Source organism: Oncorhynchus keta, chromosome 28 (assembly GCF_023373465.1).
Source record: "Oncorhynchus keta strain PuntledgeMale-10-30-2019 chromosome 28, Oket_V2, whole genome shotgun sequence".
NCBI classification, from domain to species: domain Eukaryota; kingdom Metazoa; phylum Chordata; class Actinopteri; order Salmoniformes; family Salmonidae; genus Oncorhynchus; species Oncorhynchus keta.
The window spans coordinates 23,839,085-23,862,288 of NC_068448.1; the positions used below are offsets into that span (position 1 = coordinate 23,839,085).

A 23,204-nucleotide genomic window follows, 5' to 3' on the forward strand; every position below is an offset into this window, starting at 1 on the left:
GAATCCAATTCAGAGGGGGAGAGTAATTATTTCTGGTCTGGGAGGGTAAATGTAAACACACACACACATGCACTTACACACCACACACACTCAAGGGACTGTCAAATCCCGATTTAGCTTTCTTGACCAGTGCATTATTAGGACTTCTTAGTGCTTTTCAAAGCCATGTTATTTGCTCTAAGAGAGAAAAGAAAACATTGATCTTACATTGTTCATAACATTCAGCTATTCCGTTTTTGTTTTCTCTCCCATGACTCACACAATTCATCTAGATGTAATTTTGTCTTTTGAATTGCAAAAGACAAACTTATGATTGGCATCATATCATGTTATCATCCGTTTTTCTTTTTTGCAGAAACAAATTTGTCATGATTGGCACACAATTTATCATGCAATAGTTCTCTCCATGTTTTTCCCAAGCATTTGAGACCAGAATAACAACAGCCCTGCAAGGACTTTACTGTGTGGGAAAACCTAGTCTTTCAATTTGACACCATGCCGGCTTGTGTTTTGTGACTCTCACTGTCTTCCATCTGCATTAATTTGACATTCTCTAATCTGGTTGTCTCATTTCCTGCCAGTGACAGGGCTGTGATAGCCTGCTGGCATGGACACAGAGAATGAACTGTGAGCGCGGCCTATTACAGGTCACCTTGAGCGAATCTTCTATTTAATGGTGAGAGGCTGGCTACTTCCATTCCAAACATGGACTATGGTTTGCCAGAACTTGTGGAGATGTGTGTGTATATGGGAAAGAACCATTCACAACGTAGTATGTGTGCATCCACAGAACCTCGGAAAAGAGCCATGTTACCTGCTAAATTGAGCGTCTAAGGCTTTCCAAGTGGATGGCAGTGTGAAACACAGCAAAGAGAACACAGTACATTCAATTGCAGTTTCATATTTTGTTTTAGACTAGCACAGCACAGCACACGCACACACACACACACACACACATTGCTTGAGAGGGAAAGAGTGTACCCACTACCGATTGAGATAGAATACATGCGGTCAAATCCTCTGGAGACTACTTCACACGTGTTTATTACAGTAGACAGCAAGTCTTGGCATGCTTATGGCACATTTCTAGTGAGATGTAGAGAACATTTGCGTCTAAGCAATAGCAGCTTCATCACTGGTGAATAGCCATTTATTGGTCCCATATGGCCCCTGTTCACATCCATTAGGCACAGAGAATCTTAGATCCACGCAATTATAGAATGTCAATGTTGTGTGTAATTGTCATACATGGGTTGACACTACAGTAGGAACCTCTATTGCAGGGGTAATAAGTCCTAATTCCCCATTTCTCCTGGCTTTCATCGCTTTCCAGACTCCAAAGAAACTGATTTACTCCTCTGTTACTCCTCAGAAACTGATGTACTCCTCTGTTACACCTCAGAAACTGATTTACTCCTCTGTTACACCTCAGAAACTGATTTACTCCTCTGTTACCCCTCAGAAACTGATTTACTCCTCTTTTACTCCTTAGAAACGGATTTATTGTGGACACCAGGTGTTGTGACCTGTCCAAATCATGGGTTCCTAAAATATTAAGAGCTCACACAAATGTCTTTTTCTGCAGGCCCCACGAACCAGGCCTCCCAAGCCGTTTTACTCTGGTTTGAAGTGTTACAACCATCTCCCCTGAATGCCACAGAAAGTAAATTGTCAAATATCAGGACAGTACCTTATCTTTCCTCAAAATGCAATGAAAAATAGTTTATAACCTCAGCAAACTTGCAGGCGCTTTCAAAAGGTCAATGTCTCTAGCTAAATAAATAAATGTGACCCAGACCTATCGGGTTGCAGGTTGTGTGGTACCTGTGTTCTGACAAACCCAATGTTTAGATTACTGTACAAGACAGGAAGAGGGCATTGGCAGAAACATGAAATGGTATGGCAACTAAAATAGTGCGTTACTAACAGAGCCCCTCCTGTTCCTGCCTGCATTACCCCTCTACCCCCTGGAACGACTGTCTCAGCAGGATTCCTGTTCTCTGCCAGTCAACACAATAGTGGGAGAAACAATAAAGAAAGAGATCAGGAACTGGCTCATGACCTGCTTAACATAATGTGCTTTTCAGGGAGAGATGGGATATTTTGTGCTTTTCAGAAAGCACACCATCCCACCCAACCTTTATACAATATCACAGCTTCCATGAGACACATAACTACACAAACACGCACACACAAGTTCTGAAGCCATTTGTCATTAGGGCAGCTGACTTTGTTCTCAGTGATTGATAATGGAAGAGGGAATGGAAATACAGAAAACAATTATATCCTGGCATGGCTCCAGCAGCCATCACCTGATGAGACACTATTCATCTCCAGCCATGTTATTCTCCATCTCCCCCTGATATATTCACGATGCAGAGATGTGGTCTCTGAGCATGCAGCGTGTGTGCGTAGAGATGGAGTCTCGGAGCATTAAGAGTGTGGCAGTCACAAACTGAGCCACACTGACTGAGCTTAAAGAACGCTCATCAGTTTCACATTACTTTTGTTTAAAGCCACCGAAAACACCTACCAGCTGGAAATAACCAAGCCTATTTGCATTTTTATTTGATTTTAATATATTCTTCAGAGGTGACGATTTCCAAATATAGAGTATATCCAGACTCAAACTTCTCCTGTTCTCGTTGCTGCTCCTCTCAACAAGCAACGTAAGCAACGAACAAAGTGGATTCTGTTGAGTAGTGTGGTTTTTAATGGATCAAAGGATTAATCTGGGTCTTGTCTTATGCAATTAAGAAGATGCATTAAAGAGAACAAACCCCTGTGGGCTGTTGTTGTTTTAGCTGATGGCCTACTGCTTCCACTGCTAAATAAAATCAGGATTATCATTGTGCAAACATGCCCCGTTGTCATCCAGGTTCAGAGATAAACTTTATGTCTCTCCTCAACTCCTGCCAAAGGCTGTTCTCAACCACCAGCCTTGAGTCACGAAAATCCCACTGAAACCACACGGTATTATTGAGAAATCTGGTCAGACAGAGAGATTTGGAAAGCGAAGGTCTTTAATTTGTTTCCTCCCATTCAATTAAACTTAGTCAATTACCATTGTTTAATTATTCTATTACAATTATTTCTGCCAATTAAACCTCTAGGCTGTCTCCAACAGAGCTTCCAATCTCTATTGCTGTTATTTGCAGTCACTTCTCAGTCAAGCTAGGCTGAAACAACACTTCAGATAACTGACAGGGTGATGTACAATGCACACTCTGAAAAACACAATGTTATGCAAAAAGGCTGTGTATGGGTGAAGTATATGAAAAATCCTAATTAAACCCCAACACATAATGGTAACATTTGGCAGTCTCCACAATGCTTTCCATGTTGTATTGAAAATGTTTAAACTAAATCCTCTTGCTAATGAGATGAGGTGGTGGAATGATTGAGTCAGTCATTGGTAGAGGAGAATGGGCTGTGTGGTCTCCTTTCAATCAGGGGTCAGGAGGTCATCCAGGGTTCAGGAGAGGTCGTGTTAGATCATCTCTCCAGGCTTTAACATGATCGCTGAATTATAGCATGAAGCTGACACCGACCTCTTCTCCAACCTGAATTTAAACTCTTTTAAATGTCTATCTGGGTTTTGCCTCTGAATATGGGTCTCACTTGAAATCTTATATGTTAGAAGACAAATCTACATTTCTATCTAGTTGGGAAAAAGTCAATTGGCTGTATTTGACTAATCTTTGGATATTGCACAGGGTAAGGTGATAGCAGTATTATTCAACCCAGTCTCATGGGTTATCTGTTCCATGGTATTACTTTCATCAGCTGGTGATATCCACTGCTGCTCTGCAATTACATTCTCTAGTCGTAACACATTTTGAAAACGTAATGGCATATACGTTTCTCCCTAAAAACACCACCGAATGGGGAACATTTCATATTTGCCTCCTGATTCACATATAAACTTTCCTTGTCTTTGGTCGACAGACAGGCCTAATTATTGGATTGGTCATACTTGTTGTGTTGTTATTGTTAGTTATAGGGGGGGCATCCTGATAGGGAGAAGTTCCATAGGCAGAATAAGACAGCCAGCCTGATGAGGGGGATGGCGGGGGACGGTGTCCTGTAGGCAAAGTGAACCAACCTCCTGATAATTACTTGAAGGGACATTATTCAGACTAAGATGGAGGGAGGGACCCTGGAGGCCTTCTCATCATGATGATGTCTTTATCTAGTCTCTCACACAAGCTAGGGACCTCTGGGGCCTCACTCAATCAATGCGCAAAACGCACGACAGACATTACTCACATGTAATACACTTGTGATATCTTGCATAAAGAAATACCATCTACAGTATGTTGATATTGAGATAAAGCCTAGAACATACACAGGAATTTAACAGGCCAACAACGGGCCTACCAACATACAGTAGCTACATAAATCATTGTTGATTGTGCTAACTTTGCCATTGACTAACCTAAGAAGTTATTTTGAACAGTTTTTACTTGTTTGCTTTTGTTTATCTTTTCCTAGAAGGAGGAACGTGTGAAGTGATTGCGGCTCACAGATGTTGTAATAAGAACAAGATTGAGGAGCGGTCCCAGACGGTCAAGTGTTCCTGCCTACCCGGGAAGGTGGCAGGGACCACCAGGAACAGACCCTCCTGTGTTGATGGTGAGTAGAGTAAGACTAGCATCCCAACCCCCATTGGTATTGCAGGTGCAAGGGAAGTGTGTGCCCTATCACTGATTGGACTCGCACACACAGATGCTTCTTATAGAACCAGTTCTTGAATATTTTTTTATCAGGGTTGCATTAAAGTAGTACAATATAAAACTTGAATGGTATATAATGCTTCAGCCTTTCCCAATAGATCTGGGATGGCATTTCTCACAGCAGGTGGCCTGTAGAGACGGAGACGCACCATCCCTTTCTTTTGATTAGCTCACTGCAGAAGTATTAACCTGAGAGAATGTCTAGAATGTATATAGAACACATGCATTCATCAATGGCATACAGTACATTCCCTAGAGAAGTTGCAATGGTTCTTTGTGTATTATGCATCCTGTATTGATTCGTGCCAGGTCTAAGACAGAGCAGCCTAAGGAGTTGTTTAATAGATGCACCATAAACTTGGTTCGATCAGACTCCTGGCAAAAAAACCACGGTGACCCTCTTCACCGTAAGGAACACCACTTAGACTAGGACAGCCAAGAACACTCAGACAAAACTTTTACTGAAGTTGTGGTCATACTCAACTACCTAATTTTGTAATGTGGAAATGTACTGTTGCTTTATGAATTGTAGGTATTGTTTTTTTGACAGATGAGACACAATTTTAGCATCTCTAGTAAAGATCCAATAGAAGACAGTAGTAGCCTATATTACTGAGGCAAGTCAATATTAGGAAGGTGTCCTTAATGTTTTGACCACTGTTTTACATTTTTTTTGCGGTCACTTATGTCGCTTATGCCTGGGGCCGGCCCTGACAGCAAGCATCACTTCTCACCTGCTTGCATGCTTCTTTAGATTCTAACCATTAGGAAATGTTTCCACAATTACTGAGCAGAGTACACAGACAGAGGGAGGGAATTTGAGGTCTCTTTTGTCTGTCAGGACTGACAGGGTATTTTTCTCTGTCAGACGTCCAAGATGTGTTGGACATTTACCCTGTATTTAAGGCAATTTTCTCTTTCCAGAGCAAGAATATGTCCTGCATTAGTTACAGCTATGCCCCCTCTTTCAATTAACATGTCTAGACGTCTGGCTTTCTCTTTGATTTGAAATGCATGTAAGAAATGCTTTACAGTGCCTTGCAAAAGTATTCATCCCCCTTGGCGTTTTTCCTATTTTGTTGCATTACAACCTGTAATTTAAATGGATTTCATGTAATGGACATACACAAAATAGTCCAAATTGGTGAAGTGAAATGAAAAAAGTGAAACGGAAAAGTGGTTTGTACATATGTATTCACCCCCTTTGCTATGAAGCCCCTAAATAAGATCTGGTGCAGCCAATTACCTTCTAAAGTCACATAATCAGTTAAATAAAGTCCACCTGTGTGCAATCTAAGTGTCACATGATCTGACACAATCTCAGTATATATATATATATATATATATATATATATATATATATATATATATATATATTCTGAAAGGCCTCAGAGTCTGCAACATAATTAAGCAAGGGGCACCACCAAACAAGCGGCACCATGAAGACCAAGGAGCCCGCCAAACAGGTCCGGGACAAAGTTGTGGAGAAATACAGATCAGGTTTGGGTTATAAGAAAATATCAGAAACCTTGAACATCCCACAGAGCACCATTAAATCCATTATTAAAAAAATTGAAAGAATATGGCACCACAACAAACCTGCCAAGAGAGGGCCACCCACCAAAACTCACAGACCAGGCAAGAAGAGCATTAATCAGAGAGGCAACAGAGACCAACGATAACCCTGAAGGAGCTGCAAAGATCCACAGCGGAGATATGTCTATGGGGCCACTTTAAGCTGCACACTCCACAGAGCTGGGCTTTACGGAAGAGTGGACAGAAAAAAAGCCCATGCTTAAAGAACGGAATAAGCAAAAATGTTTGGTGTTCGCCAAAAGGCATGTGGGAGACTCCCCAAACATATGGAAAAAGGTACTCTGGGCAGACGAGACTAAAATTTAGCTTTTTGGCCATCAAGAAAAACGTAATGTCTGGCGCAAACCCAACACCTCTCATCACCCTGAGAACACCAACCAGCATGGTGGTGGCAGCATCATGCTGTGGGGAGGTTTCCATCGGCAGGGACTGGGAAACTGGTCAGAATTGAAGGAATGATGGATGGCGCTAAATACAGGGAACTTCTTGAGGGAAACCTGTTTCAGTCTTCCAGAGATTTGAGACTGGGATGGAGGTTCACCTTCCAGCAGGGCAATGACCCTAAGCATAGGGCAATGACCCTGCTAAAGCAACACTTGAGTGGTTTAAGGGGAAACATTTAAATGTCTTGGAATGGCCTAGTCAAAGCCCAGATCTCAATCCAATTGAGAATCTGTGGTATAACTTAAAGATTGCTGTACCCCTAGCGGGACACATCCAACTTGAAGGAGCTGGAGAAGTTTTGCCTTGAAGAATGGGCAAAAATCCCAGTGGCTAGATGTGCCAAGCTTATAGATACATACCACAAGAGACTTACAGCTGTAATTGCTTGTCATGATCGTCGTTGGAAGCATACTCGGACCAAAGCGCAGCGGGATCTGGGTTCCACATGTTTATTGACGTGAAACTTTGAACAAGACCAAATAAAGAAACAACGAAAAGTCATGTCAAATAAAGTGCTCAAAGGCAACAACACAAAAACAAGATCCCACAAAACACAGTGGGGAAAAGGTTGCCTAAATATGATCCCCAATCAGAGACAACGATAAACAGCTGCCTCTGATTGGAAACCATACCAGGCCAACACAGAAATAAAACAACCTAGATTACCCACCCTAGTCACACCTCGACCTAAACAAAATAGAGAATAAAAAGGCTCTCTGTGGTCAGGGTGTGACATTGCTGCAAAAGGTGGCTCTATAAAGTATTGACTTTGCAGGGGTGAATAGTTATGCATGCTCAAGTTCCTTTTTTTGTCTTTTTTTGTGTGTTTACAAAAATATTTTGCATCTTCAAAGTGGTAGGCATGTTGTGTAAATCAATTGATACAACGCCCCCCAAAAATATGTTTTATTCCAGGTTGTAAGGCAATAAAATAGTAAAAATGCCAAAGGGGGGTGAATACTTTCGCAAGCCACTGTAAATACACCTAAGGTTGCTTCAGTGCTAGCCACCAATCCATCTTCAAGTCATATACTGCTCTCTCATATTGCCTCCGTTTCCACTGGGTAAGACATACTCAGGTCGCCTTATGGTTTTGTTGCCTGCAGCATCCATAGTGATTGGTAAGTGGTGGTGCGAGATGGAGCCCTGCCTGGAGGATGAAGAGTGCAAGACGCTGCCTGACAACTCAGGCTGGATGTGTTACGCTGGGAACAAGATCAAAACCACCGGGTAAGATAACCTCTCATTACAATTTGAATCAGAGTTATATTGGAGGAGGGATAGGTACAGTCATGGGAGATTTGCACCAACAGACCAATACAGAGTTTTATATTGACAGACAAAGGCACAAGGTATTGACTCAAGAATATGAGAAAATGGTCTCTCTTCTTTTTTAGAACACCCAACAACCTGCAAGCAAAGAATACCTCTAACTTTAGATGGGCCAACTGCAAAGGTCAGCTTTGACATGTTCCATCTTCCATGGAGCTGTTAATGTATACCATCTTACCATAAACCATCTAATAATCAATACAATTATATCTGCACTGTAATACACTGTATCACAATATCTGAGTGCACTCCCTTTTGTTTGTTTCAGATCAATCCAAGGACCCAGACATTCAGCTTACCTTACAGTTATACGTGTGAACATCCCTGTATAGAAAGGTGTGAATTCTCAAAGAAACTGCTGCTCCAGGGCACTGAGGAATGATGCAGCTGAAGCATAGCAATGGGGAACCCAGTGATTTCACAATGTTGTTTGATGGAACACTGCATTTGGATGTACAGCACATCTGAACTGTGTCTGATATTCGTCTGAGTATCTACTGCCGCCACTGTCCCAGCTCTTCGCTCTCTGGTATCAGCAAACTCAGACAGACTCGGCGAAAGAGAGACATTTCTGGGTTACTTTGAGGAAAACTTGCCGTGGGGCCTCAGGATTCTGTATATACCATGTTTCAGTATCTTCATGTGAACAAGAACATTGTCTACAGTATGATGGTGGTGAGATGTAAATGATTCCAAACTCTGATCTGTTCTGTTCTTGTCCATGTGTTCCAGATTCCAGACCACAGCCAAAGGTCTAGTGTTTCTTAAACATACAATAACCTATAGGTGTAGATCATGTGAGGATGCAACTGTACATTGGAATCATTTGGCCAATAACAAGACATGTTTCTTTTATCAAAACCGTTTTTGTACTTGAATTCCTTAGGTCATCTCTGTTGCTTCATTTTATAGTTCATTTATCCATCAAACGTTTACCAAAAAACACAGTAGGCCTATTTTGTTGTTTTTTACTTCTTTAGATGCCTTATGTGTGTCAAATTCTTCAACAACATATTAAAAGTCTACCATTGCTTTGTGCATAAATATTAAATTAAACTATGGTGTGTTATGAAATTAAATATCTATTTAGCATTGGCTGCTTGAAGTATCAACAAAATCAGCTTATCATAAGTGATGAAATCTGGATAATAATTACCTCCACATTTTTCTGCAAAAGGTGGGTAAACTGTCCAGCCCCCTAAAAATGTGGGTAAGCTGCATTGTTTATCCTCCACTACACCACTGTGGTAATGTTAAATAATGGTTTAATAGCCTATAGGTTTTATTGGCATTTTGTGTAAATTATTGTGATAGACTCAAGTTTTACCGGTATAGCGTACCCCCATCGTTTATTTTGCCGGGACGCTTTAATGGACCGTACCGGCCTACTTTCACCCGTGTACATGCATCTTTTGTATTGGGTAGCCTACTTGACCAGTTGAATCCATAAAACAGTAGCTACAGAACTACAGCACTCTGGGAATTCTACCCTAACAGACTGGGGTTTTGAAGTGTTCTGCTCACATTGTAAAGAAGAAATTAACTTGATGAATAAGGACAGTCAATAAAAAAACAGATTTACTCTGAAGTCTTCCGCTCAACAAAGAATGCCCAATGGAGCACGAAGCAGATTATAGAAAATGTTTTTATATTACAAAGCACCAGCAACCAAGCAGTCAGCAGGCAGATGTAAAACCACCAGACACCCTGAAGGGATCTTCTGAGTGTTGCTCTCTGGCACATGTTGTCTGGAATCTCCATCTGTGCTTGTGGGTCAAACACAGCATATAGACACACAGTGAAATCACATCGCACCAGCGGCAGGCAAGGCTAGTGACAGCAGAAAGTAACATGCAAGTAAAGGCACTGTATCCTAACTGTATTCTGAAATCTGTTCTAAAGTGTATTCCAATCTGAACAACTATTGATGAACTGCTAGTGTGCATACAGTACCAGTGTAAGCACACAGCCTAAGAAAGCAAATGAATGACTAAAACACTGTTTAATGGAGGTGGTGCTTCCTTTAAAGGCTCCCTTTACAATCATGCTGCAGATGAAATGATTAAACTGGTGGGACTGGGCTACTGGGATTCTGTGAAAAAGATAAATGAGACAGAGGTGAACAGTAGTTGAAGGTGAAACCACAGTATGCAGCACTGTGCCTCATGGAGGGAATCGTCGGCTAAATTGAAGCACTCTGAAAAGTTATCATCTTCAATTATCTGTGGAGGAGCTGTTGAAACTGAGGTCTTGACTCAGTGGTCATTAAAAATCTTGTGGCTAGAACAGGGGTGATAACCTCGGTGCCCTGGCCTGGATAGATTCCCAACATGGCTGCTCATCCTACCAATGGCTACTCAACCGCAGCTTCCAATTGTCTCATTCAGCTCTCCTCTCCCTCTTACCCAGAATCTGACATTCAGCCATATTCTGTTTCTAACTAAAGTCGTTTGTTTGACAGTAAAACAGATCCTCCATCACACTACCAAACACTATGACACTAATGATAATTTAATGTTAGCTAACTGCAGGAGATTCTGAAGAAGCACCAGCTCCATAAAAATCAGACACACTCCAGGCTGCTCCCGCGGGGCCTGATGGCTCACATTGTGGTGCAGAACTGTGACAAATACGTGACAACTGACGTTGATCCACCTTGACTTTCTGTCAGGACGTAAGTGAGGCATCAGGGGACAACAGTGAGGTACCCATAGGACCCCTTCTCTGCTGGATCCCAAGGGGCCAGGGTTCTGGTCTGGAAGCAGTTTTGACTACTCCTACAGTTTTGCTTCAGTACTGCAGTTTAACTGATGCCCGCCCCAGAAAGACAATTTCCATAAACGGCCACATAGAAAAGTCAGATTTGAAAATTCCTAATAAGACACTTTAGTCATCACCTTCATGCACAAATGCAGATTTTTTTTCACATCACTCACAGCCAATGATATTAACAAATTATATTCATCCAATGTCTGCCTTGTTTTTGGATGATGTGATGATGTCGTCGCTACTCGCGCTGCTCCATGTGCGCTAGTGCACATGTGATGTTGGTCGGTATAAACCGGATGTAGACGGTCCATGAATCGACGTCTACGAGCATGAGGAGATTACCTTGAAAACAATAGTTCAACATCTTGGATGCAGTCTCCAGTTCTTATTACACCTCAGTGCTGGATCCCCATGGGATATTCTAGATATAAACATATTCAAACTGGGTGGCACTGACAGTGCTCACACTCAACACCTGCACCAACCTATTTACACATTTTGTAAGTCAGTCAAATTCAATATCATGATGAGTAGTGTCAGATATTAAGTCAATGATTGTACCAAGATCGAGTCACTTAATAAGTGTGTACCACCACTTCAGCCACCACTACATCAGGTGGTTGTGCAATGTACAGTAGTTTATATGGACAACTGGCAAGAAAATTAAGCACGGACCCCGTACATAGCCTACAGTAGAGTAAAACAAACTGCTCTAGTGTTTGCCATTCTCCCCAAGTACAACAGGCAGCAGCCAGCCACCAAGATATTACCAAGTCTAATCACATCCTCTCAAACCAGGCACTGTCTCCCTGTGGGATGCAGGGATTTCAAAGTCAAGGTAATGCGGACCAAACTCGATTCTAATTAAAGTTGACATCAGGTTCCTCTCCAGGCTCCTCCAGCGTTCATCTAAATCATTAATGCTGAGAATGCCGGTGCCGCCAAACCATTTGGGCTCCATCAATGATTAAAGACTTGATCAGGCAAACAAAAACAATAACACATTTACAAACAGTGATAAATCTACAGGGTTAGTAGTGTGTCAGTGGTGACCTGCTTTGATATGTGTTGAAACTGACTGACTATAACCTCACTTATACCTAGTTCTAACATGAGTCATTTGTCCTGATCTTATCCACATTCTGATTGTACCCACATTGTAGCTGTTGCATCTACACATGGTATTAAAATGTGTCTCTTGGCCTCCCGAGTGACACAGTGGTCTATGGCACTGCATCGCAGTGTTGCGGCGTCACTACAGCCTGAGGTTCGATCCCAGGCTATGTCACAATTGGCCCAGCGTCGTCCGGGCTAGGGGAGGGTTTGGCCGGGGGGCTTTACATTGCTCATCACGCTTTAGTGACTCCTTGTGGCAGGCCAGGCACCTGCAGGCTGACTTCGGTCATCAATCAAACAGTGTTTCCTCTGACACATTGGTGCAGCTGGCTTCCGGGTTAAGCGAGTGGGTGTTAAGAAACACCGTTTGGAGAGTCATGTTTCAGGGGATGCATGACTCAACCTTCATCTCCCTAGTCCGTTGGGGAGTTGCAGCAATGAGACAAGATCGTAATCACGAAAAAGGGGTTAAAAGATATCATTTTAAAAATGGTCTCTTATCCGTCCACTGTATCCGCATTGTGACCAGATTTCCTGGGGCCACACTGTATGCAGATTATTTAACACATATCCTTTCAAAATAATATGCATTTATTTACTTTAAGACAATTATTGATGCCATAAGTCAATGGTGCTACCTGTCAATGATTTTAGAGACCAGTATACAGTAATTATGATTTAAATGGTTAGATCATCCAGATATGTTTAAAATTGATTGATATCCAGATACAAATGGTCCCTGACAACCTCTGGAGGTGGTCGTCTACACTTGTCTAAAAATGTGGGCACATTCAGAATGTGGATAAAATCAAGACAAAGGATGCATGTTAGATCCAGGTATTAACGGGGCTAGTATGTTGTGGGCCTGTCTTATTTACCTTGTAAACTCAGTATACCTTACATCAACATTACCCCGCTGATGTTCACGAGGTAAAACGTTTAAACGCACAGTTTTCCCCTTGTAAAGTAAACCCACAGAAGACAAAGGTTAATAATTGATTAACTGTAAAATGCATGTTGAGGGATTTTCTGGAGAAGATACATTTTTCTGTGGATAGCATACTCATGTTTAGGACATAACAACGTTACACCAATATTACTCATGAAAACAGGCAGTGCCTGAGTCTTTGTGTGCTCTCCCTATCTGTTGTGTCTTGCTGTGAGGTTATTTTATTTCCTCTGTTGTGAGCTCAACATGTTTACTTTAAAAGAGTGTGACAGTAAATTACAATATTCCACATGCAAGATACTTTGAAAATATTTCAGGAAATTAGGCTGTACTAATAGGACGGTTGCTATATAAGTCCAAGTGTATTTTACATCATGCATTTTAAATATTAAATAATTTATACCGTTGTTAACTGCAGAGAATGTCATAGTTAACATAAGATATCATTAACATCACAGCACAATGAAAACAAGGAGATACTAAACTATGGTTTCATGTATTTGATTACAAGTAGCTACAGTATGCATCAATCTGCCTACAGTACAACTATGACGCATGGCTATGTACGCACTATATATTAATTAAATACAGGCAGATGAACCAACATTGTTATTCCAATTAATATTATATTCATTAAAATATAATTGTTCAACTCTCTAATTATGTTAAATGCAATTTCAATTCTAGACATCAAGCACATGACAAGACACATGGAACATATCTTTGAGCCATAACCAAATTACACTCAGTCTATCGCACTGAGTAAGTTGAAGGCATTTTAAAACCAGTTGGATTTTAATTCTTGTCTCCCCAGGCAAAACACGCACACCCATATGCATGCACACACACAGCGTAATAATTGTTTGTATTTATCATGTTCACACTTTATTAATTAGCTGTGTCCTCTCTAGGTCATTAAGAGAAACTTGTGCTGAATAAATTAGGAAGATCAATATTTGTGTTGAGTAAAACTGTAGGTTAGGCATCATGTGCACCAGCATTACTTATTATGTCATAAACACAACATTACATCTGATCCTTTGTGACAGCTCAGAAGATATAATTGCCAAATCATTTTACAGGGTAATAATTTTGGCGGAGGTGAGCAAACACCTCTTATGTTAGGTTTGACAAGCTGAATTTGAATGGCATGTTCTGATGGGATGTTGTTTTGGGAATAAGTAGGTTTTTATCAGTGAAGCTCTGTAACATTTCTGCATTGTCATGTTAAACTGTAAAAACTCTTCTGCTTTCTCAAACTACTTTAAAAGAATGAACAAAAGAATGGCAATTATGAGTAAGCATAGATGTACAAAAAGTGTTGAGAGGACAGAAACTGAGGAAAGTAAATGACAGTAGAGTGAATGTTCTATTTTGCTTGTAGCCACAATTTGCTTGAAGGCACGGGCAATTCTGCACCATTTCACATCATTACTATAACAGAGGTCCTCTCAACAGGAGACAGCAGTTAGAAAGACAAACAAATGCGTGATGTAAATACTGTCGCCATTGAAGCCCCTTTTCTCGCTCTCCTCCTCTCCTAGTGATTAGCATTTCAAACAGCCGTTGTTTTGCATCCGAGTTCCATGTTCATTTCCATGCCATCACATCCTTGCATGTGTGTGTGTGTGTGTGTGTGTGTGTGTGTGTGTGTGTGTGTGTGTGTGTGTGTGTGTGTGTGTGTGTGTGTGTGTGTGTGTGTGTGTGTGTGAATCTGGAGTAGCTCGAGGAATAGCGCAGGTATATCCAACCCTTTCCTCCAAAACGTTGGACAGGACAAATCAAATGACAGTGTCTCTACACAAAAAGTATCGATAAGAATACCCAAAACAAATGAAGACAGCGTCTCTCCACAAAACATATTGATAAGAATGCCCAAATTAAAATGTGCTTCCATTCATCAATAGCAGGGTACATTGCTTCACTGAGACAGTCAAGACAAGAGCCTCTGTTCATACAGTCATTGGTCCAAGTTCACAATCTATTTAAAATGTCCAGTTGTCTCTCTGGGTGTGACTCATCCAAACAGACAATACATACAGCAATCACCAGCTCAGCATTTATCTCTCACTGAAAGACAATGTCCCTCTGACAGAACACAATATGGAATCCAACTGAGAGATGTGCGAAGCAATATTTATTTTTTTATCTGCCCCCCCATCTCTGTCTCTCAGAGGACACAGGCAGGGGAGTAAGGATACATACTTTATTGCACAGGCTCCTTGAATTCCTCGAGTTCTCCTTTTCATTCACACCAGTCACTTTATTTATCTGGTAGAGCTGCTCATTTGCGTGTATTCCTAATTGTATCCCAGGAACTGAACGAGATCTTCAAATTGTTCAATGAAAAAAACTAGTGAGATTTACTGTAGGCCAGGGCACATTCAGGGTCTCAGTCGATTGGCTGAGATGGGTTTTTGCTACCGCGCTACATGGAAAAGGTAGAAGTAGTACAGATGTAGAATCTTAATTAGAGCCAGTTTGCTACAACAGGAAAAGTTAATTGTGTGGATTCTAATTAGTGGACATTTTTGTAAGGGTTGATACATTTTTCATAAGAAAAATTAAAGACTGACATTTTTAATTGGAATTTACAAACTGCAGAAGCCTTTTTAAACTTCAAATACACTTAAAGCAACAACAACACATCCTGCAACAGGGTGCAATCTAAGAACTTCTGAAAGGTCTATTAAATGCTGGGTGACCCTGTACCAACAGCCTTCACTAGAAATCATTATTTCTACTGCCTGATCCAAAACTTAGACATACTGTATGTAGTGGACAGGGAAATGGCAGAACAGAGTTTCTTCCTGAGGCAACTATAACAGATATACCTATCCAGAAAGATTCATGTTGGAATGTTTGTTTCGGTTTTTATTAATTCATTACTTTATGCAGTATATGTTCAGCTGTTATTCTATTCTCTTCAAGTTGACTCATGATAGGTTTCCCTACTGCATATATATTTCAAGCTGATAAAAGGCAAGACATCATAGATTTGCACATTCCTAAAGGCAGCAGTTTGTCCACTAGCATGAAAGGCTGTCAGATTGAATTACATCCCATTTAGATCTCTGTATCAGCTGGTTTACATGTATAAAAAGGTCTCATTTCATGTTTGTCCTTTTGGCCCCATCTTCCACAGAATTACCCAATGAAGCTTGCTTAGCCCTCTGTGACTGACTGGGAGCAGTAATCATGTCAGATTGTGGGATATTTTATAATTAAAGCAAGGCTTATTGCAAGTACTGTAAACACGTGTGATGATTCTGCACAAATGCTGTCATTCAATCTTTGCATTAGCTAGATGTGCAAACATAATTAAGCTTCATGGGGAGGGGTGAGGGGGAGAGAGAGAGAGAGAGAGAGCGCGCTTACATTCCTTCTTACTTTTATCAAAACAATCAATAATTTCATTAGGTTATTTATCATCATCTTTACACAGGGACCACTTTGAAGCATGTATCATTGGTGCCATTTCCTTGATGTAATACTAGTTGAAACAGATGTATCGTCTGCTTGTCATTTAATGATTGTTTTCTGAATAGGTTGGTTTCATTGCCTTCCAACTGTACTGTAATAATGCATGAATATAAGGTCCTTCATTTAATTTCCTTTGCTGTCCCTTCACATAAACTCACCTTGGTGGTCTTGACTTTGTTTCCAGAGCTACAGGACCAGCCATTGAGATCCGGCAGTACTTTACACTCCTCTGCCTTTAAGACAGGGCTGCATCTGGCACCACCACTTCTGAAGCATGATGGATGCTGAAACGAACAGGAGAGAACACAGCACAGTGGGCAGTCAGTCACTTGAAATGAGATGAGTTGCAGCGTGTTGTTTGGAGAGCACTTCAATAAACACTGATTTCCGCCTGGAAAAACAGGCAAGATAACTGTAACATTGACAATATGTTGGTGTAATAAAAACCCTTGAAGTACTGAAACTCTACCATCTTATATGAAGCATCCTACCTTCAACACAAGAGGGCATTGCTCTTGTTTTCCCAGTGACCTGGCCAGGGAAGCAGGAACACTTGACAGTTTGAGAGCGCTCCTCAATCTTGTTCTTATTGCAGCAGTGATGGGCATCCACCACTTCACAGGTACCTGTCTTTACCTGTGATGAACATGAGACAAAGGGTTTAGGAAAGGTGGTAACCTGACTAGCATGCATAGACATGGATGAAAAAATGAAATCTGCCAAAAAGAGGTGAAGTTTTTTGTGCACATCCCTGCCTTCACATACAGATGTAGGATCTTCATTTGATCACTCTTTTGTTGTTGAGCATTTTCTTGTAGTGTATTTGAACACTTGGTCATTAATGGGAAGAGAATAAATTACTGACAATGACCTGTTTGTTATTTATGAATGTGTAGCTGATTATTGTAGTATTTTGAAGTCTCTTCCCACAGTCGCTGTAGGAGAACCATGAGTTTTGGCCTTTCTAGGGAGTTTTTCCTAGCCACCGTGCTTCCACACCTGCATTGCTTGCTGTTTGGGGTTTTAGGCTGGGTTTCTGTACAGCACTTTGAGATATCAGCTGATGTACGAAGGGCTATATAAATACATTTGATTTGATGAGTCTGGCAAGAGACTACATTAATTGTAGCATCAGCATATGCTGTGTTTAAATTCTACCATGCAGACCAGACCAAACACCTCTTTTCAACTCATTAGTATTGGCCGTGCTCAGTTCCCAGTAGAGCTAGGCATACTGGTGGCTAGGAGCCATAATGAGTCTTTTGGGGGCCAGGGGAGGGGCCGTTGTGGGCTGGCTCTGGTACATACCAGACTGCCCCAAGGGGCTGTGGTTGACGGTGCACACTGGTTGGCAGTAGAGGATCACTATGCAGAGCAGGAGGCCGCTCCAGTGTACCGGCCACGCCATCTCCCAGCTAATAACCTTCATTCCGTCAGCCTAGCAACAACAGAGAAATACGTAGTTAGTGGGAAGATATGATACATCAGCCATCGCACAGTATGGGGGATGAGGTCTGAAACCTCTGTTAGAATATTCAGTATTAGTTCAAATACTTTGCGTACAGCTACTTCAAATATTTGATTTCTTAAAATAGAAAAATGTGGGTTTAACACTTTTATATCTACATATTGTGTCTACATTCCATCATGAAGTTTTATGAAAGCATGATGAAAGACATACAATACGACATACAATTACTGCCACCCAGTGGTTAAAAAAAACATTTCTTGGGACAAAAGTTGAGAAGGGCTAAACTCATGAGGGGCATGGATCAAACATTTGTATTCAATCAACAGTTAGCCTGTGGAAGAAAATGGTGTCATACCCTCCTACTATCTGACTGCACCCATGAGTGGTGTTAGACCCAGCTTGCTGAGACCACCAACGGTCAGACTGAGCCACCAATTGGTATAGTGTTTACAGTGCTGCCATAGTATAGGCCCATTCGGCGCTGCAGGTCCTTGAACTTTTGATGTCTGATGGCCTGCTCTGTAGCCAATTCCGTTGTCTCTCTCGTTGATATATAGGGCATTTTAAAGTGATTCCACATTCAAACACCCTATGTTACACAAGTTTTAAACTTTAATATATATCTGTATACAGTATGTAAGGATTTCCTTACCCAATAACCTAGGCCATACCACCCTTTCACAACTCTCTGAGAACGTTTACCTCACAACCCCCCTCACCCAGTCCACAACAATACCCCAGATAACCGCAAGTATTCCAACACAACCAAGTCGTCCCAGAAGAACTAGGACAAGGATTTCTTCTTTTACATTTAATTACAGTGATGAATAATACAGAGACCATTGGAAGAAAAACGTACCGCTGTTGCTCAGAGATTCTCCCAGAAGAAGGATATCAGGAGTATTAATACTACTGTATTTTTAACCAGCATCTGTTCTTCAACAAGGTCTTAAACCCATCACTGTGTCTGTATGCAGTAGGTAGCCTACCTCAGTGATGCAAACTACTAAGGTGATCACATTCTGTAACAAACACCACAGTGATCAGGCAGGTTATCACATTACCAATCTGTGACCAGATGGACAAGACTAGCATTAGATAGACAAGAATGCGTTTGAATTCATGTGGATTCATGGCAACCAAAACGAATAATTATTTCCCCCTTGGTCCATAGTGTATCTGCTACCTTTGTGTGGTCCTTCTGTAGCTCAGTTGGTAGAGCATGGCGCTTGTAACGCCAGGGTAGTGGGTTCGATCCCCGGGACCACCCATACGTAGAATGTATGCACACATGACTGTAAGTCGCTTTGGATAAAAGCGTCTGCTAAATGGCATATATATATATATTGTATAAAAAAACAGTCTCGGCCACCTGTCAAACTCAATATTAAAGAGAAAATCTCCTTTGATATTAGGCCTACAGAATCTAAAAGAGTGTGTTCTTCAACACTGGTGGAAATAGAGTTATGCTACATGACCAAAAGTATGTGGACATATTCTCATCAAACATCTGATTCCAAAATCATTGGCATTAATATGGAGTTGGAAGGGGAAGGCTTTCCCCTAGATGTTGGAACATTGCTGCTGGGACCTGCTTCCATTCAGCCACAAAAGCATTGGTGAGGTTGGGCACTAATGTTGGCGGATTAGGCCTGGTTCGCAGTCGGCATTCCAATTCATCCCAAAAGTGTCCGATGGGGTTGAGGTCAGGACTTTGTTTAGGCCCGTCAAGTTCTTCCACATCAATCTCGACAAACCATTTCTGTTTGGACTTTGCTTTGTGCACGGGGACATTGTCATTACGAAACAGGAAAGGGCCTTCCCCAAACTGTTGCCACAAAGTTGGACACACAGAATCATATAGAATTTCAATCTTTCCGATTGTTTGGGGCATCCGGAAAAAAGCTTGTCCGGAGAAGACAAGGTGAGCCCTACCATCAGTCCTGTGTCATGCCAACAGTAGAGCATCCTGAGACCATTCATGTGTGGGGTTGCTTCTCAGCCAAAGGAGTGGGCTCACTCACAATTTTGCCTAATAACACAGCCATGAATAAAGAATGGTACCAACACATCCTCCGAGAGCAACTTCTCCCAACCATCCAGGAACAGTTTGGTGACGAACAATTCATTTTCCAGCATGATGGAGCACCTTGCCATAAGGCAAAAGTGATAACTATGTGGCTCGGGGAACAAAACATCGATATTTTGGGTCCATGGCCAGGAAACTCCCCAGACCTTAATCCCATTGAGAATTTGTGGTCAATCCTCAAGAGGCTCTGACAAACTCCAAGCATTGATTATGCAAGAATGGGCTGCCATCAGTCAGGGTGTGGCACAGAAGTTAATTGACAGCATGTCAGGGCGGATTGCAGAGGTCTTGAAAAAGAAGGGTCAACACTTCAAATATTGACTCTTTGCATCAACTTCATGTAATTGTCAATAAAATCCTTTGACACTTGTTATTATACTTCAGTATTCCATAGTAACATGTGACAAAAAAATCTAAAGACACTGAGGCAGCAGACTGTGAAAATTAATATTTGTGTCATTCTCAAACTTTTGGCCACGACTGTAGATATCCATGTCACACCCTGACCTTAGATATCCTTATTATTCTCTATGTTTGGTTTAGTTAGGTCAGGGTGTGACAATCTATGTTCTCTATTTCTTTATTTTGGCCGAGTGTGTTCCCAATCAGATAGACAGCTGTCTATCGCTGTCTCTGAATGGGGATCACATATAAGTTGTTATTTTCCTTGGGTTTTGTGGGATCTTGTTTTCTGTTTCGTGTCTGTACCTGACAGAACTGTGCGCGTTCGTTTTCGCTTTGGTTATTTTGTTTTGAAAATAAAAATCATGAACACTTTCCACGCTGCGCTTTGGTCCACTCCTTTCGTCTAGAGCCGTTATAATTCCATTACAAATCTGCCGTTTCCAGCTACAATAGTAATTTATAACATTAACAATGTCTACACTGTATTTCTGAACAATCTGATGTTTTTTAATGGACGAAAAAACATTTTCTTTCAAAAACAAGGACATTTCTAAGTGACCCCAAACTTTTGAACGGTAGGGTGCATAAAACCATATACTTTCCAAGGTGTTTAGAATTTAATGAACAATGCTGCAGCTTCAGATGATTTGACTGACACTTGTTTGCAGATAAAGCAGTCTGTCATTTTCTGATCATGATAGTATTTAATCACATTCATGAAACAATAGATTCAATTTAGATATACTCACTTACCTATAGAGCCATATATCATTGTGGTGACAGCTAGCACCTAGGCTACTTTCCTGATTGTTTCTTGAAGTTGCCGTCCATCAACCAGACAGTTTATCGGTCCAAGAATGCACTCACTATTGAGAGGAAAACATTCTCATGCATGATAAAGTATGCCTACACTTCACTCTGTTCGTATCTTTCTTTGCCTTTTACAGAGCTAATTTCGTATTAACCCCTAAAAACCGTGGTTCCTACGTCAAAAAATGTTGTCCACACCAATGCGCAATCGGCTAGAAATAATGCTGGGAATAATGGTTGAAACAGTCCCCTCCTCAATAATGATTGATTTCCTTGAGTTTGTTTCTGTTCAGTAGCCGCCTCACATTTGATCTGAAAACGGAGACGAAACCGCGTGATAAATCACTCCAATTCAGACTATTAACGTTGAACAGGATACAGTCCGAGGCAGAAAAATATAAGGGTTAGAGAGAAATATCTCTCACTGCTGTTGAAATATATTCCGGCCCATGCTTCAGAGCTATCCTCTCATCATTGATGGACTAATTTGGAAACTTACAGGTATCATATCGTCATGCAGTCGCTACTGGGGCAAAACGTGTGAATGGGTATGATGAACTTCCCCAGAGCTAAATGACTACATGAGGGCACAACACACCAGTTTTCACATGATACTGACTGTTTAGCATGCCATGAGGTTTTCTCATCATTAAATAACTTAATCAAGAAAACCAAATGTCTCCATACCACACCAAACCTCATTCAATAAGATAGTACGGACTAAGGAGCTTATGCTGATTGAACACAGTGATAGTGTGGGTACATTTGATCAGCTCACTCACTGCTGGGTATGAATCCTGTACCAGGGCTGCATTCAGTAATTGAACGGAAATGGTGCTGTACTGAAAGACAAGTTGAAAACGGGGATGGGTTGGGGAACGACCACATGACCACTGTCCTTTAAATACATCACTCATTGCTTCAAGCCAACCCACACCATCAAATGGGAGCAAACCAGTGGCGGTCAGTGCATTTAAGATGAGGGAGAATGATTATATTTTTTTATGAGCATGGCCTTATTTCTATTACAGCATATTGGATGACTGTCATTCATATTCCATTCACCCAGCTCAAAGTAACAGTGATAGGTTTAGGCTACTACCTGATACTAAAATCATAGCAGCCACATATAAACAGCATGATCCCTTTGATCGTTGGATAATTATTTCTCGCATCTACGCACTCTCCTCCTCTCACCTTTTCCCATAGCTTCTAAACTAAAGTGCAGAACACAACAGTGGTCTGTGACCAGACGAAAAAACATTTCCTAGTCAAACCTAAATATCATAACCGCTACACACAGCCTACATCGTTGTCACCATGTTAGCTAATGTCAAGTCAACATAGCTACTAGAACTAACGTGTTAGTAAACCCGCTACAATCATGGAATACAGTGTACAGTTATCAAGCAGTTTAGCAGTTACCGGTGGGTACCAAAAGCTTACTTGGAAGAGTTCCGGTGTTGGATAGCCATAGCCAGCTAAGTAACATAGCAACCCTCTGTTTGAGCTGGGTGTTAGCTAGCTGCATTCACTAGGTAAGTAAGTGGAAGTGAAAAAAATATAGCCATCTCTCTCGCTTCTCATTCATTTTTTAAGAAATTAATTGAAACTATTGTCTTTCTCTTTGTCAACTACTCTCCACATTTTATGCACTACAGCGCTAGCTGTAGCTTCTGCTTTCATTACTAGATTCATTCTCTGATCCTTTGATTGGGTGGACAACATGACAGTTCATACTGGAAGAGCTCTGATAGGTTGGACGAGGTCCTCCGGAATTTGTCATAATTACTGTGTATAGTCTATTGCCCTATTTGGACAGGATAAGTTTTACTGGGGGATGTTGGGTAATGTAATTATGTGCATGAGCACAAAACACCACATCTGTAATTTTACTCCTGTCCGAATCTGCCATGGCAGTAATATTTACATGGCAGGAGTATATCAGCCAGAATAACCTAGTTTTTTGGCGAACTCCAATATCCTCTGATAATACAAGTCCTG

At 41.2% G+C, this 23,204-nt stretch overlaps 1 protein-coding gene and 1 long non-coding RNA gene across 3 annotated transcripts in view; one reads left to right on the forward strand and one right to left on the reverse strand.

Moving 5' to 3' along the window:
- LOC118360399 (chemokine-like protein TAFA-1) overlaps positions 1–9,256 on the forward strand; it is a 43,737-nt gene extending 34,481 nt beyond the window's left edge. For both annotated transcript variants that reach the window (XM_052485167.1, XM_052485166.1), the window contains exons 3-5: positions 4,495–4,635; positions 7,883–8,232; positions 8,377–9,256. In XM_052485167.1, coding sequence (XP_052341127.1) covers positions 4,495–4,635; positions 7,883–8,010 — 269 coding nt within the window. In that variant the 3' untranslated portion in view covers positions 8,011–8,232; positions 8,377–9,256. The remainder of the gene's footprint in view (positions 1–4,494; positions 4,636–7,882; positions 8,233–8,376) is intronic.
- Positions 9,257–14,643: 5,387 nt separating this feature from the next.
- Positions 14,644–21,690, reverse strand: LOC118360400 (uncharacterized). The gene is made up of 4 exons (XR_004820849.2): positions 21,144–21,690; positions 17,734–17,863; positions 16,917–17,061; positions 14,644–16,709 (listed from the first exon to the last, which is right to left on the reverse strand). It is a non-coding gene; the product is annotated as an uncharacterized LOC118360400 (long non-coding RNA).
- Between the last annotated feature and the right edge of the window lie 1,514 nt (positions 21,691–23,204).